This window comes from Pelophylax lessonae (assembly GCF_965119305.1).
Source record: "Pelophylax lessonae genome assembly, chromosome: 2".
Classification (NCBI taxonomy): domain Eukaryota; kingdom Metazoa; phylum Chordata; class Amphibia; order Anura; family Ranidae; genus Pelophylax; species Pelophylax lessonae.
This window is the reverse complement of record NC_138769.1, coordinates 750,467,956-750,484,533: the sequence shown is the minus strand read 5'-3', so window position 1 is coordinate 750,484,533 and position 16,578 is coordinate 750,467,956. Positions and strand designations below refer to the sequence as shown.

At 48.7% G+C, this 16,578-nt stretch overlaps 1 protein-coding gene across 1 annotated transcript; it reads right to left on the bottom strand.

The window, feature by feature from the left end:
* Positions 1–1,268: 1,268 nt before the first annotated feature.
* LOC309546047 (olfactory receptor 52D1-like) lies at positions 1,269–2,219 on the bottom strand (the record flags this gene model as incomplete). Its single annotated transcript, XM_082245525.1, has 1 exon — positions 1,269–2,219. One exon carries the CDS (start codon positions 2,217–2,219, stop codon positions 1,269–1,271), a length of 951 nt encoding a protein of 316 aa, XP_082101651.1.
* Between the last annotated feature and the right edge of the window lie 14,359 nt (positions 2,220–16,578).

The following is a 16,578-nucleotide window of genomic DNA, read 5'->3' as shown; positions in this document are numbered from 1 at the left end:
TGTATGTTGTACATTGTATACCCCTGTATGTTGTACATTGTATACCCCCTGTATGTTGTACATTGTATACCCCTTTATGTTGTACATTGTATACCCCTTTATGTTGTACATTGTATACCCCTGTATGATGTACATTGTATACCCCCTGTATGTTGTACATTGTATACCCCCTGTATGTTGTACATTGTATACCCTTGTATGTTGTACATTGTATATCCCTGTATGTTGTACATTGTATACCCCTGGATGTTGTACATTGTATACCCCTGTATGTTGTACATTGTATACCCCTGTATGTTGTGGTCTTTAAGGTGCCCATCTAATAGTTTTTTGAAACTATCGATGCTCCCTGCTGATACGACTGCTTGTGGAAGCGAATTCCACATCCTTACTGCTCTGACAGTGAAGAACCCCTTACGTATTTTAAGGTTAAACCATTTTTCCTCTTTCATTAATCTTCATTACATCCGTGCAAACACTATACCACACTTATAGGAAAACTTAACTGCATGCAGGTTCATTGGGACAGTCATTAAGTACACCAACGCTTTTAAAGGGCCCCAACGTATAGCCGGCAGAAGAAACATCTTCAGGACTGCCCCTGTCATGTAAGTTGCACGCAAACCCCTGCTTTCTCCCTATACCCTTTTTTTGACCTCCCAGCTACAGCTTTAGGCCTAGCATAGCCCCTGTTAGTGCAGTATGGCTCCGGTAGTTTATAGTTCAAGTCTCTTACTGCTCACTGCTGAACTTCAGGTGGTGTTGTTACTGTTTATACTGATCTGGGCAGGAAGTTTCACCTTATACCTTGTCCTTATTGTTAAAATATTCTGTAGACTAAGTATATTCTGTATAAAGTGTAATATTATCTTTATTTATTATCTTCATTTTGTCTTTTATGTCTACCTGCCTTTACCAATTTTATTTTATGACAATGCACTGTATTAACTTTGTTTTTTTTTCAATTGACTCATTGTTTGCATTCCTTAAATTTAGCATTATAGTTGGGTACTGGTATTACCATCAGGAATTCCTCAGTGTTGCTGTGTGTTTGTGTACTCAGCCCTGGTGTGTCAGAGGACATTGAGGTGTTTTAGAAGGTCAAGGCCAGAAACAGAGGACCTATCTTAACCAGCGGCTTCTTCGGGGGGTGACGCTAAAGATGTAAGATTGAGGAACACTGGAAATTTCCTCTCTCCAATGTATGCAGCAGGCTTGAAATAGGAATCACCTCTGTATCACCAGCGCTCTTAGAGGAAGGTCACCACTCATTGTCTATTACTGGTCATTCTGGAAAATATAACAAACGTCCTCTCCCGTATTTCTTTCGTTCTTATGCCGTAGATTATAGGGTTCATCGTTGGTGGAATGAGGACATAGAGGTTAGCAAAAATAATATGGAACTGCAGAGAAATGTATCTGTGGCCGACTCTGTGAGCTATAAAAGAAAAAAACGCCGGAATGTAGAAGAGAATAATTACACAAATGTGAGACACGCAAGTATTGAAGGCCTTGAAACGATCCTCGGAGGATGGGAGCCTCAGAACTGCTGAGATTATTACACAATAGGACACTATAATAAGGATCATGTCCACACCGGATGAAGAAGCGGCTATTATCAGCCCATACACCACATTGACGAGTATGTCGGCAGAAGCCAGCTTGGCCACCGACATGTGCTCACAATAGGTGTGCTCTATCACGTTGCTTTGCTGGAAAGGTAATCTCTTGAGTAGAAGGACAAATGGTACTGCCATGCAGAAAATTCTGAAAACAGCTATTGTGGCTGCCTTGACTATGAAGGAGTTGGTGAGGGTGGTAGCATATGTTAAAGGGTGACATATGGCGCAGTAACGGTCATAGGCCATAAGGAGAAGAATGGAGGATTCAATGCCAAAAGCGAAATGGATGAAAAATACCTCAGTGAGGCATCCGTTGAAGGAGATCTCATGAGAATCAAACCAGAATATGCTGAGGGTCTTCGGGACGGTGGTGGGGCTCAAGAGGGTGTCACAGAATGCCAACATCATCAGGAAGATATACATTGGCTGGTGAAGAATCTCATTGGCTGAGATGACCAATATTAACATAGAGTTTCCCAAAAGTGCCAAACCATACATGATGGAGAAAGGGATGGAGATCAGGAGATGTTTCTCCTCCAGGCCAGGAATTCCAATCAGGAGGAAATAATCCGGGTGGAAGTTGGTGGAGTTCCACATTTCCTGGGTAATCCAGTTGCCTGCATTGAAAAGAAGCCAAGAATGAGCATCCTTGATGATGGTAAAAGTCCACCAATAACTTACATTTTGGACCCGGTATGTCATTTAGAGTGACAGTAACCATCTAAACCTAAAAATGTACCTCAAACCAAAGACATTTTGTTTTTAATTTTAGAAAGGTTAGGTAGAAAGGCAGTGGCGTAGCGTGGGTTGTCAGCACCCGGGGCAAGGCAAGTAATTTGCGCCCCCTAACCCGCGGGATTTTAGCACTCGAGTCTCTTCCACTAGATTAGTTAATCTTAGTTGCCTCGCACCCGCTTCCTGATTGGCCAGGAGGTGGATCCTTGTGACAATAGCGAATTTTTATTTGCTATTGTCACACAATGGGTGGGCTCGGGGGGCACACTGCTCTGCGCCCCGGGTCCACCCTTTTTTGAAGCCTATTAGAGCCTCTGGCTCTAATCAGGTGATAAAAAAAAAAAACACTCTGTGACAGCACCAGGCTGCTGACACACTCGCTGCTAAACTGACTGAGCAGTGAGGAGAGGCGGCATAGGCAGGGCTTGGCTTGCAACGCCACTCCACCCTACACCAATGGACAGGTGAGGCACAGTCCAGCCCCGCCCTGACCCACCATTTTCAGCCATAGGGCGGCCGCGCTGGACATCTCCCACTTCAGCCTAAAGATGGAGGCAGCCGCAGACAGTGTGTGAACTGTGTATGTCAGAGTCAGACAGACAGAGTGACACTGCAGACGCGCCCCCCCAGATGTTGCGCCCGGTGCGGCCGGCCCCCCCTGCACCCCCCACGCTACGCCACTGTAGAAAGGAACACCCTGTATCCAGTAAATGCAAGTTGGAAAGTGAGTTTTTAATCATTTTATTGAGAGGAGCAACAATTAAGCCAACGCGTTTTAGGGGGGAATAAAGACCCCCCTTCCTCAGGGCTGTTGCTGCATGCTATTAAATGAGAAAGGATCCCGAAACAGATGTGTCTGTAGGTGGGGTGCAGCATGGTGCGGCGGCAATAAGTCACACAGTGAGGTGAAATAATAAACTTGTATTAGAGCACTGCAGCAACAGTATCCTGGTAGGAAGACTGCCCGACCAGGTGCCCATACGGTCAGGGCCACTGTTAAAAATCATCCTACCTGACCCTGACCCCACCTGCCTAAAAAAAAATGCCCACCTCCTAACTGGTCCTCTAAAAAAAACAAAAAGGGTTCTGTCCTCTTCCATCTAGGGAGGGAAGTCATACAACAATCGACTTTGGTACAATCAGCCTACCCATAGATGTTTTGAATCTCAGGCGGTCCCTGCTGAACCATTCAAGATTTGAACTATCTATGATGATCACATTTGGCTGTTCCCTGCTGTTTATTAGAAGATAGGCAATGGTCAAGGCATGGGGAAATGTGTGTGTGTTGTCATGTCTGTACCTTTCCTGCTGCTGACAATCCCTCTTTGGCTCAGTGGCTACTGAGCTGCTAGATGGACATCACATTGACTCTGCTGCCTCTACCTGCACTGATCACTTCCAGTTCCAACCAGCTGTCCCCAGCCTGCCAGTCCCCTTCTTCTGTCTGATTTCCTCAGCACTTACTTGCTGCAAGCCAAATCACTCCACCAGGCTGACAGCAAAGACTGAGAGAGCCGGTTCTTCTATCTTATCAAAAACATCCGGCACAGAGTAGTGTAAGTCCACAGGTGCCCAAAAAAAAAGTCCCCCTTGATCTACAGTGTCCCAGCCCTTCAGTCAAACCGATGGGGTCTGTCTCAGGACAAGGAACATGTTATCATCTGGGAGCCATGTACACGCGGGAACAGTATATATGTATACACCAACCGTACACATGATCTTATATGAAGCCTGAAGCTGCCAGGATGGGCCCCTCTGTTAAGCGACGGGGCCCGGGCCCACTACAGTAGATCCGGTGGTACCACCTTACCAGTGGCTCTGCTTACGGTTACAGCAATGTGACTCCAGCCAGAGTAATAGGATCTGTAGACAGAGGCAGAATGTGGCCTGGCCATTTTGTGCCCAATTGGGATGATGTCTAGAAGAGATGTGACCCTACGCTTCCCCTGCTCATCAGGAACCTTTCCCTACTGCTATGACTGTTCCTAAGGAGGGGGGGGGGTTTGCCTTTCCCTATGCTACACACTCATATAGTGGTGTATTTTAGATTTGTGCTGCCCTAGGAAAGACTAAAATCGGGCGTACTATTTTCCCATAAACATCTGTCACAGTGTACCAGTGCGCCATCAACATCTGTCACAGTGTACCAGTGCCCCATCAACATCTGTCACAGTGCACCAGTGCCCCATCAACATCTGTCACAGTGTACCAGTGCCACACCAACATCTGTCACAGTGCATCAGTGCCACACCAACATCTGTCACAGTGTATCGGTGCCACACCAACATCTGTCACAGTGCATTAGTTCTATTCTATTCTCTTATTCTCTAAATAAGAGAATAGAATAGAACAACAAATAAGAGAATAGAATAGAAAAGCAATAGACGATCCACAGGATCCACCGCATTCCTAAGCCTTCATTTCTTCTAGCGGAAATCCCGAGTGCCCGTCAACATCTGTCACAGTGTACCAGTGCCCCGTCAACATCTGTCACAGTGTACCAGTGCCCCGTCAACATCTGTCACAGTGTACCAGTGCCACACCAACATCTGTCACAGTGCACCAGTGCCACACCAACATCTGCCACAGTGTACCAGTGCCCCATCAACATCTGTCACAGTGCACCAGTCACTGTGACAGATGTTGCACCAGTGCCCCATCAACATCAACATCTGTCACAGTGCACCAGTGCCCCATCAACATCTGCCACAGTGTACCAGTGCCCCATCAACATCTGTCACAGTGCACCAGTCACTGTGACAGATGTTGCACCAGTGCCCCGTCAACATCTGTCACAGTGTACCAATGCCACACCAACATCTGTCACAGTGTACCAGTGGCCCATCAACATCTGTCACAGTGCATCAGTGCCCCATCAACATCTGTCACAGTGCACCAGTGCCCCATCAACATCTGTCACAGTGTACCAGTGGCCCATCAACATCTGTCACAGTGCATCAGTGCCCCATCAACATCTGTCACAGTGCACCAGTGACACACCAACCTCTGTCACAGTGTACCATTGCCACAACAACATCTGCCACAGTGCACCAGTGCCACACCAACATCTGCTACAGTGTACCAGTGTCCCATCAACATCTGTCACAGTGCACCAGTGCCACACCAACATCTGCCACAGTGCACCAGTGCCCCATCAACATCTGCCACAGTGCACCAGTGCCACACCAACATCTGCTACAGTGTACCAGTGTCCCATCAACATCTGTCACAGTGTACCAGTGTCCGATCAATATCTGTCACAGTGTACCAGTGTCCGATCAATATCTGTCACAGTGTACCAGTGCCCCGTCAACATCTGTCACAGTATACCAGTGCCCCGTCAACATCTGTCACAGTGTACCAGTGCCCCGTCAACATCTGTCACAGTGTACCAGTGCCCCGTCAACATCTGTCACAGTGTACCAGTGCCACACCAACATCTGTCACAGTGCACCAGTGCCCCATCAACATCTGCCACAGTGTACCAGTGCCCCATCAACATCTGTCACAGTGCACCAGTGCCCCATCAACATCTGTCACAGTGTACCAGTGGCCCATCAACATCTGTCACAGTGCATCAGTGCCCCATCAACATCTGTCACAGTGCACCAGTGCCCCATCAACATCTGTCACAGTGTACCAGTGGCCCATCAACATCTGTCACAGTGCATCAGTGCCCCATCAACATCTGTCACAGTGTACCAGTGCCACACCAACATCTGTCACAGTGCACCAGTGCCCCATCAACATCTGTCACAGTGTACCAGTGGCCCATCAACATCTGTCACAGTGCATCAGTGGCCCATCAACATCTGTCACAGTGTACCAGTGCCACACCAACATCTGCCACAGTGCACCAGTGCCACACCAACATCTGCTACAGTGTACCAGTGTCCCATCAACATCTGTCACAGTGCACCAGTGCCACACCAACATCTGCTACAGTGTACCAGTGTCCCATCAACATCTGTCACAGTGCACCAGTGCCACACCAACATCTGCCACAGTGCACCAGTGCCCCATCAACATCTGTCACAGTGTACCAGTGCCACACCAACATCTGCTACAGTGTACCAGTGTCCCATCAACATCTGTCACAGTGCACCAGTGCCCCATCAACATCTGTCACAGTGTACCAGTGCCACACCAACATCTGCTACAGTGTACCAGTGTCCCATCAACATCTGTCACAGTGTACCAGTGTCCGATCAATATCTGTCACAGTGTACCAGTGTCCCATCAACATCTGTCACAGTGGATAATAGAATCCAAACAAAGGGAATCCAAAATAATAGAATAGAATAGAATAGAACCCAACCTTCTTCAGAAATTTGAATTTTGAATAGAATAAATTTGAATAGAAAAGATTAGAGTAGAATATAAAATAATAGAAAATAATAAAAAAGAACAAAAATAGAAAAGAATAGAACAACAAATAAGAGAATAGAATAGAACAACAAATAAGAGAATAGAATAGAAAAGCAATGGACGATCCACAGGATCCACTGCATGCCTAAGCCTTCATTTCTTCTAGCGGAAATCCCGAGAGACGTCATACTGCCGATACATTTTTTCCAAGTTAAAGAACAAATATTAGAAACCTTCCGACACCCATCCCAACTTCCAGAGCAGACATCTCACTTACGCTCGCTCCCGGATCTTTCTCAATATATCCTCCAACAACGCAAGATCCTAAATACTGTCACCAAGGCACTCAGAAATCATCATATACCTTACAAGTGGATATACCATGCCAAGCTGGAGATCACCCATCATGGATAAACCCCCAGTATCAGCTCTTTAGAAGAAGGTCTCTCCCTACTGTACAGATGGGACATTATTCCGGAATCATCTCCTGCATCACATCGTCCACCAATCCCATCAAAGCAGAACCCTGAGGGGCAAACTGCCCACAACAAACCTAACTCTTGAAGAAGCCTCTAGAGGGCTCCTACCCTTTTAATTCAACTTCAACACCCACTAGTTCCCGGAGGCAGAAGGCTTGGTAACACCACACTCCCTACCCCACTGGGTCTGACAGCAATCCCTGGAGTGATCCCTCTTTATAACCAAGAGGGAATCGTTTTTTATGGTTGCTCATTTGTTTGTTTACATGTTCCTTTCCAAACAAGAAAAACGAATGTTGAAAAAAGAATGTCCATTGGATGGGTGACTTCAGGACTTCATAGGATTTCATGTGGCCACCTAACCCAGGAGGCAGCGGCGAGGCATTGTAATGTCAGTCGTGTCTCCTAGAAGAGCCAAAAGTCAGGAACAAGGTTTTTTCTTTATTTTATAGACAATAAGATGGACACAATGGAGATTGCCTGCATATGGACAGGAGGAAGGGACAGAATAGAGGGACAGGAGGACGGGGCATATAGACAGGACAGAAGGACAGAATAGAGGGACAGGAGATGTAGGTCATATGGACAGGACGGAAGGACAGGAGGACAGGACAGAGGGACAGGGGGCAGGGCATATAGACAGGACAGAGGGACAGGGGGCAGGGCATATAGACAGGACAGAGGGACAGAACAGAGGGACAGGAGGAGAGGACATATGGAAAGGACAGAATAAGAGAACAGAGGGACAGGAGGAGAGGACATATGGACAGGACAGAAGGACATGCAGAATACATTTGGATTTGTTTTGTATGCTCCTTATCTGGCCCATATAGTCCGATATTACCCCCCCCCCCTTTCTTTTTGTTTCTTTACAACACAGATGATGGCCTGGTGATTGCCTCATTTACTCTTAAACTCAAGGACAGAAGGACAGGACAAAGCGACAGGACAGAAGGACAGGGGGACAGGACATAAGGACAGAAGGGCAGGGGGGGGACAGGACATAAGGACAGGGGGACAGGACATAAGGATAGGAAAGAGTGACAGGAGGACAAGGCACTGAGAAAGGTTAATAGGACAGGAAAGAACAACAGAAGGACAGGACGGCAGGACCTCAGCAGCTATAATGGGAATAGACAGCTCTTGTCCCTTTGTATGATAATAAGCATTCAGTCTGTATATTTTGCAGCTTACCAGTCCTTAGATGTGGCATCTGAATTTGTTTTCTTTCTTTCAGACTTTTTCCCCCACTATTTTCATCTGATGATCCTGCCAGTAACACACTTCCTGTCCTAGGGTGACAACGCTCACTCACTCCCCTGTATCCATGGAAGTGTTGTCTTCTTAGGATGCTCTTCTGATTTGGATTACTAATAAATTAGATCATGGTTGCGGTAGTGAATGGGCCCCAAACTCCAAATGCTATTTATTATCTTAGCAGACAAAAAGCTGCCCTCATTATGAAGGGGCTGAGGCTGGTTCTGATTGGCTGACATCACTGGGATGGAGGTCCATGGTCACCAATGTGGGAGCGGAGGTTGAGAAGAGGCCGTGTGTCTCTGTGTGTTTTATGATACATTTATATACAGCAGATTCTTCTCGTCTCATGATGGAGCGCCCCCCAGGGGAGAGAACGGCCTCCTCACACCTATCTTCTAATAATAATAATTGTGTCCCTTCCCGATAATCCTCACCAGTCCTCCCAGTAACACTTTGTTCTCTGGCTGAAAAAGTCTAATTATCCTTCAAGACTAAGAACTACAAACCAGCCTGACCGGAGAACTGGGACTTTTAAGGCACCATAAACTGTATACGTATATCAACTATGAATAGAATTGTAACAATGTTTTATTTTATCCAGTGTGCCGGTATTCAAGAAGCCCATTCCAGCCTGCCGAGATATGTGAATGGCAAGAGGTGGAATGCCGTACACCGAAAAACAGCCCAACTATGGAAAAGTAGCTTCAGCCTGACTCCTCCCAGACCATGCCCCACTGACCACGCCCCACTGACCATGCCCCACTGACCATGCCCTACTGACCATGCCCTACTGACCACGCCCCACTGACCACGCCCCACTGACCATGCCCTACTGACCACGCCCCACTGACCACGCCCCACTGACCACGCACCACTGACCATGCCCCACTGACCACGCCCCACTGACCACGCCCTACTGACCACGCTCCACTGACCACGCCCCACATAGAGATCTATGACTAAGCAGGGAAAAATGTAACAGAAGGGTGTGGATTCCGAGGGGTCAGGATGAAGCTGCTATCTAGAATAACTGAATACAATACCAAAGCTCTACTGCTTGTGATTCTTTCCAAGGCTGTAAACCGGTGCTCGTGCCTGGGACCTGCAGTCCCTCAATATTTTTAACTTTGATAAAAGTCGGCCATTCAGTGGACTCAAGCATTGAAAATCTTTATTGGCTACACAAGTGATAGCGGCGCTGTAACGGAAGATATTTGACACAATTATAATACAGTAACACACACATCGGACATTATATAATAGATTGGATTCTAGGATTTTACAAACGTCATTACCCGGTTCACACAAGGGATTCCTGACAGGCCCGGAGGGGGGAGGGGGAGAGAAGAAAGCACATTACATGTTAAGACCTACCCCGAAAATAAGCCCTGCTGTGTTTTTTGGTGCCAAAAATAATATAAGACCCGGTCTTATTTTCAGGGGAACATGGTAGAAATCCTGTGTAGATTGGAAGGACATTCCATTCATGGCACCCAACACATATTTTCAGTTGCAGAGCCCCACAATGGACAGTAATACATTATCCTGAGTCGCTACAAATGTGTGTTGGAGGTGCGCTGCCTTGGTGGGTTGGGATGCCTTTAGAAATGAATATTATAGAAGAGAACAAGGCGCCTCTAACTGCAATATAATCCATTTATTAAAACATCAAAGAGTTAAAACAACTTCCAAGAAGTTCCTTAAATTGAAGGCCAAGAGCAAAAACTGGGAATGGACCAACAGCAATTCTTGTAAGCCAGAGGAGCCGATGCTCGGCTATCCAGTCTCCGGGAGTAAGCTAGAGGTCTGATGAAGGAGCCGCGCATGCTCCGAAACATGTTACCGCCCACCCGCATCTGACACCGGCTGCGTGCGTTCCAGCGTGGTTACCAGAAGCCCCACCACGCTGTGTGATGGTTGCATGCTGACACACCAAGCAGCCTCCCGGACACTGGATAGCTGAGCATCGGCTCCTCCGCCTTACAAGAAATGCTGTTGGTCCATCCCCAGTTTTTGCTCTCGGCAGTGCTGTATTTTGACCTAGGCCGACAAGGCCCAGGCCTAGGGCGGCACTTTGCAGGGGGGCAGCAAAAAAGCCACCTCCTCCACCTGAGACTCTATTGGCCACTGGTTGCTAGAGCCATCGCTCTCACCCTCCCTCTCTCTCTCTCACACCCCCTCTCTCTCTTTCACTCACCCCCCCTCTCACCTTCCCTCTCTCTCACCCCCTCTCTCTTTCACCCCCTTCTCTCTCTCACCCCCTTCTCTCTCTCTCACTCATTCACCCATCTTTATCTCTCTCTCTCACCCCTCTCTCTCTCTCTCACACCCTCTCTCTCTCTCTCTCTCTCAATCCCTCCTCTCTCATCCCCCACTCTCTCGCTCTCTCACCCTCTCTCTCTCTCTTTCTCCCTCACCCCCATCTCTCTCTCTCTCTCTCACCCCCTCTCTCTTATCCCCCTCTCTCTCTCTCTCATCCTCTCTCTTTCATCCCCCCTCTCTCTCTCACCCCCCCACTCTCATCCCCCCTCTCTCTCTCATCCCCCCCTCTCTCTCTCACCCCCTCTCTCTCACTCTCACCCCCTCTCTCTTATCCCTCTCTCTCTCTCATCCCCCCTCTTTCTCTCTCCCTCTCTCTCTCATCTTCTCTCTCTCTCGTCCCCCCTCTCCCCCTCTCTCTTATCCCCCCTCTCTCTTATCCCCCCTCTCTCTCACCCCCTCTCTCTTATCCCCCTCTCTCTCTCATCCCCCCTCTCTCTCTCACCCCCTCTCTCTCACTCTCACCCCCTCTCTCTTATCCCTCTCTCTCTCTCATCCCCCCTCTTTCTCTCTCCCTCTCTCTCTCATCTTCTCTCTCTCTCGTCCCCCTCTCTCCCCCTCTCTCTTATCCCCCCTCTCTCTTATCCCCCCCTCTCTCTCTCTCACCCCCTCTCTCTTATCCCCCTCTCTCTCTCATCCTCTCACTCTCTCATCCCCCCCTCTCTCTCTCTCTCTCACCCCCCCTCTCTCTCTCTCACCCCCCCTCTCTCTCTCTCCCTCACCCCCCCTCTCTCTCTCTCTCCCTTCCCCTCTCACCCCCCCCCCTCTAATGAGATCTCAGGGGTTCATGCTGGGACTTGTAGTCCTTCAATTGTGGAGGGGTTCACATACATTAAAAAGGAAGGAGTGAGACAAATTTACATATCAGGGGGAGGGGGGTGTCCAATTTTTGTCTTGCCTAGGGCAGCACAAAACCAAAATACACCACTGGCTCTCGGCCTTCGTTTTAAGGAACTTCTTGTAAGTTGTTTTAACCCTTCGATGTTTTAGTAAATTATCTATATTGCACGTAGAGGCGCCTTGTTCTGTTCTACAATTCTACAGAGTCGCTTCTCCTCCCAAGTGCTGCCCGAGTGCATGCTGATCTACACAACCCTCTGGATCCAGGGCTCGACCCCACGGAAGCGCCCACATAGATAGAACATAGAATGTTCTGTGACAGATGGGTGTGAATGGGTCCCCAACTCCAAATACTATTTACTATCATACCGGGAGCAGCCAGAAATCCCTCTTTTCTGTGATCAGGCAGAGGGAAGTTTTGATTGGCTGTTATCAGTGTGATGGAGGGGTCCAGGTTGTCTCTTACCAGAAGGACGAGGCTGAGAAGAGGCCTCATATTTGTGTGAATTCAGAACTAAAGGAGATAAGTTATATACAGCAGATTCTGCTGGTCTCATGATAGAGCGCCCCCCAGGGGAGAGATCGGCCTCCTCACACCTATCTTATAATAGAAATGATAATTGCTTCCCGTAACACTTTGTGGTCAAGGTAGAAAAAACATTAAATATCCTTCAAGTTTATCTGGTTCTGTTGATCCAGAAGGAGTCAGAGAAAACTTGGCACCACTCTCATACTTACCAACATGTTGGTCCCTGATCCCAAGACCAGGGGCTGACTGGCAACTATCGGTCCAGGGGGCAAGTATAAACCAGAAGCCCAAGGTGCAATGACTTGGCCCCCCTCCCACTCGCTCTCTCCCGGCCTCCTCCTGACCCTCATTCCGCTCCCGGTACCCTCTACTCACCGGCCTAATCTGGGTTCCTGACCTGGCCAGTGGCCAGCAACGTGCAGCTAGGGGAGCTGGGATAGCTCAGTCGGGGCTGGCAGGGGGAGGAGAGTCTACAGTGGGGCATGGAACCGGCCTCTGCTCAGACACAGATTACACCATCCATGCTGGTCGGGGGGGCCTGCGCTCTGCTCTTGTCTTCATCCCGCACTCAGTAGGTCAGGCGTTGGGACTTTTACTTCTCTTCACCAGGAATCCTTTAGGCATGCCTGTGGCAGAAGCGGTGCAGCCTTTTTAAGGGGCATCAGAGCGGCCAGGGGGGCAATTGCCCCCCTGCCCCCTGGCCCAGTCCTCCCCTGCCCAAGACACTGGTAGTGGTAACCCCGCCCACAGTCCACATTTTATTTACTCACTTTTCTGGGTGTGTGAACTCAAATCACACCCACTTTATGGGTTGGTCCTGTCCAGACCCCACCTTCAATTATATAGTGACCTAGCCCTACAGCCTTGTCCCAACAATTGCATGTGCAGTAACTCAAATAAGGTTGATGTGGTGATCCTGGGACATGGTACGGGACAGAACAGCTGTAGGACAGAGGTACAAGATGCAGGACTGTCCTGGTAAAAAATTTTACCTTCTATCCTCCCATTGCAAAACCAAATCCTTCATGACCTTGTAAATAAACCATATAGAATCAGAATATCACTTCCTATTGTGTCTCCAGGACAGGAAGTGGTGGGAATTCTTCTTAATGGGACACAGACAACAAATTATCCCTTCCCTTTACTAGGGGCAAATGCATGAAAGATGAAAGCAGACTGTTGGACAGGTTACTTAGGTTGGTAAGCAGACTGGTTGGTGAGTTGGGCTGGGAATTTTCTCTGGTTTTGTCTGTAGCACCCTCCTAGGTAGGTGATAGGCAGAGAAAGTATAGTTGCTCTGTCTGCTTATCAGGGGAGCCTGATCAATAGTTCTGCCTGTTGCATGTGTCCGGGGTGTGATTCATCTTGGCTGAGGGAGTGTCCCCACTGTATCCAATGTTGGACAGCGGAGGAAACCCAGCCAGTGACACACAGGCTTTTGTAACTATCTCAGTGGGTTGGCACAAACAGTGGTGCATCCAAGGGCACATGTGACAGGGTGTCTTTGGGCAGGAAGCCAAGTCCCAGAAGGAGGGTGATGGCTGTCTCCTCTTCTGCAGCTGGGAAGGTGGTCATAGGCAATCAGCCTAGTGAACCAGTGGTGTGGCTGAACCCAGAGGTCCAGTGAAGCTGACTGTGGAGGTGAAGGCAGAGCAACTCTGGAAAATCAGTGTCCGTGAGTACAGGGGAGCTTGCAAAAGGGTCTGCCCAGGAAGGGGACCACTCCAGTGGCTGTAGTCAGCGGACGGGTGTCAGCACACGGGCAGTGAGAGCAAAGGGGGTGCCAAGTTGTTAACCCTGAAGAGAATATTCAAGCAGGAACATTCAATTTATCTTCACTTCAGTGGCAAGGTGAAGCAGTGGCCTTGCCGCATTCTACAGTCAGTTGTCCTCAGGATTGTGCATAGTTCATAGTTGGAGAATCCCACTCATCCCTTCTCCTATCCCAGTTCTAAATAAAACACAAAAACCAAATCCCCTGGACTGATCATTGACTGAGCCAAGAACTGTTAGTGCCACTTGTCTACTGTCAGTTGCTAATGGTAACCCAGGGGATCCACAAAGTGTAATTCTCAGCAGCCCTCTAGGGGGCAGTGCTTTCATGCGTTTGGCGTTCTATGTGCTTCTTGCTGTGAAGGCTAGATATAGGTGGGGGCAGGGGCCATTTCTTTCTTACTAGTGTAAATATTGGTGAGGGGACACACTGGACACCTTTGCTGCCATTGTGCTATGTGCTGGGTGTCCATGGTGCCCCTGCTCCTTTAAGGAGGACTGGGCTACCTCCAGGCCCACCTGCCCCCTATCTATCCATTTGAATGCATGTGCTTCCACTGTGGAGACTCTCATACATTTTGTAGTGTTAGGACTGCAGATAAAACAGGGTGCCGTGAAGCAGCCTTGCAGCTTACGCATGCGTTTGCAAATGTGGGCCTACTAATCCCCTGTTTTTAACGCATACTGTTGGACGGGTTAATTTGGTTAGTAAGCAGACTGATTTGGTCAGTTGAGCAGGGAATTCTCTCTGGTTTTGTCTTTCGAAGGCTTATTCCAGCCAACCACTGACCACTGATGTTGGGAGGGTTTTTTTGTTCCAGCCAGCCACTGACCACTGATGCTGGGAGGGCTTATTGTTCCAGCCAGCCACTGATGACCAAAGCTAGGAGGGATTATTGTTCTAGCCAGCCACTGACCACTGATGCTTGGAGGGATTATTGTTCTAGCCAGCCACTGACCACCAATACATGGAGGATTTATTGTTTCAGCAAGCCACCGACCACCAATGCTTGAAGGGTTTATTGTTCCAGATAACCACTGACCACCAATGCTAGAAGTGCTTATTGTTGCAGCTAGCACCTGAGCACCAATGTTGGGAGGGTTAATTGTCCAAGCCACCCACAAACCACCAATGCTGGGGGGGCTATTGCTCCAGCCAGTCACTGACCACCAATGCTTGGAGGGTTTATTGTTCAAGCCAGTCACTGACAACCAGTACTGGGGGAAGGGGGGGGGATTGTTCCAACCCCCTACTGACCACCAATGCTGTAAGGGTTATTGCTTCAGCCAGCCACTGACCACCAATGCTTGGAGAGTTTATTGATCCAGCTAGCCACTGACCACCAATACTTGGAGGGATTTTTGTTCCAGCAAGCCACTGACCCCCAATACTTGAAGGGTTTATAGTTCCATCCAACCACTGACCACCAATGCTGGGAGGGTTTATTGTTGCAGCCAGCCACTGACCACCAATGCTGGGAGGGTATATTGTCCAAGCCACCCACAAACCACCAATGCTGGGGGGTTATTGCTCCAGCCAGCCACTGATCACCAATGCTTGGGGTTTATTGTTCAAGCCAGTCACTGACAACCAGTACCGGGGGGGCGTTATTGTTTCAGCCAGCCACTGACCACGTACTTGAAGAGTTTATTGTTCTAGATAACCACTGACCACCAATGCTGTGAGGGTTTATTGTTGCAGCTAGCACCTGAGCACCAATGCTGTGAGGGTTAATTATCCAAGCCACCCACTGACAACCAATGCTGGAAGGGGTATTGCTCCAGCCAGCTACTGATCACCAATACTTGGGGAATTTATTGATCCAGCCAGCCACTCACTACTGATGCTAGGGGGATAATTGCTCCAGCCAACCATTGACCACCGATGCTAGGAGTGCTTATTGTTACAGCCAGCACCTGACCACCAATGCTGGGGGGTTATTTCTCCAGCCAGCCACTGACCACAAATGCTTTGCATGATTTATTGTTCCAGCCAAGCACTTACCACCAATGCTGGGGGGTTATTGCTCCAGCCAGCCACTGATCACCAATGCTAGAAGTGCTTATTGTTGCAGCCATCACCTGAGCACCAATGCTGAGGGAGTTTTGCTCCAGCCAGCCACTGATCACCAATGCTTGGGGAGTTTGATAATCCAGCGAGCCACTGACCACTGATGCTGGGGGGATAATTTCTCCAGCCAACCATTGACCACCGATGCTAGGAGTGTTTATTGTTACAGCCAGCACCTGACCACCATTGCTGGGGGGTTTATTGTTCAAGCCAGCCACTGACCACCAATACTTGGATGGTTTATTGTTTAAGCCAGTCACTGACCACCAGTACTGGGGGGGGGGGGGTATTGTTCCAGCCAACCACTGACCACCAATGCTAGAAGTGCTTGTTGTTGCATTCAACACCTGAGCACCAATACTGGGAGGGTTAATTGTCCAAGCCACCCACTGACCACCAATGCTGGATGGGTTATTGCTCCAGCCAGCCACCGATCACCAATGCTTGGGGAGTTTATTCATCCAGTCAGCCACTGACCATAGATGCTGGGGGAGTAAACTCTCCAGCCACCCATTGACTACTGATGCTAGGAGTGCTTATTGCTGGGGGGTTTGTTCCAGCAGGTCAGTGACCACCAATACT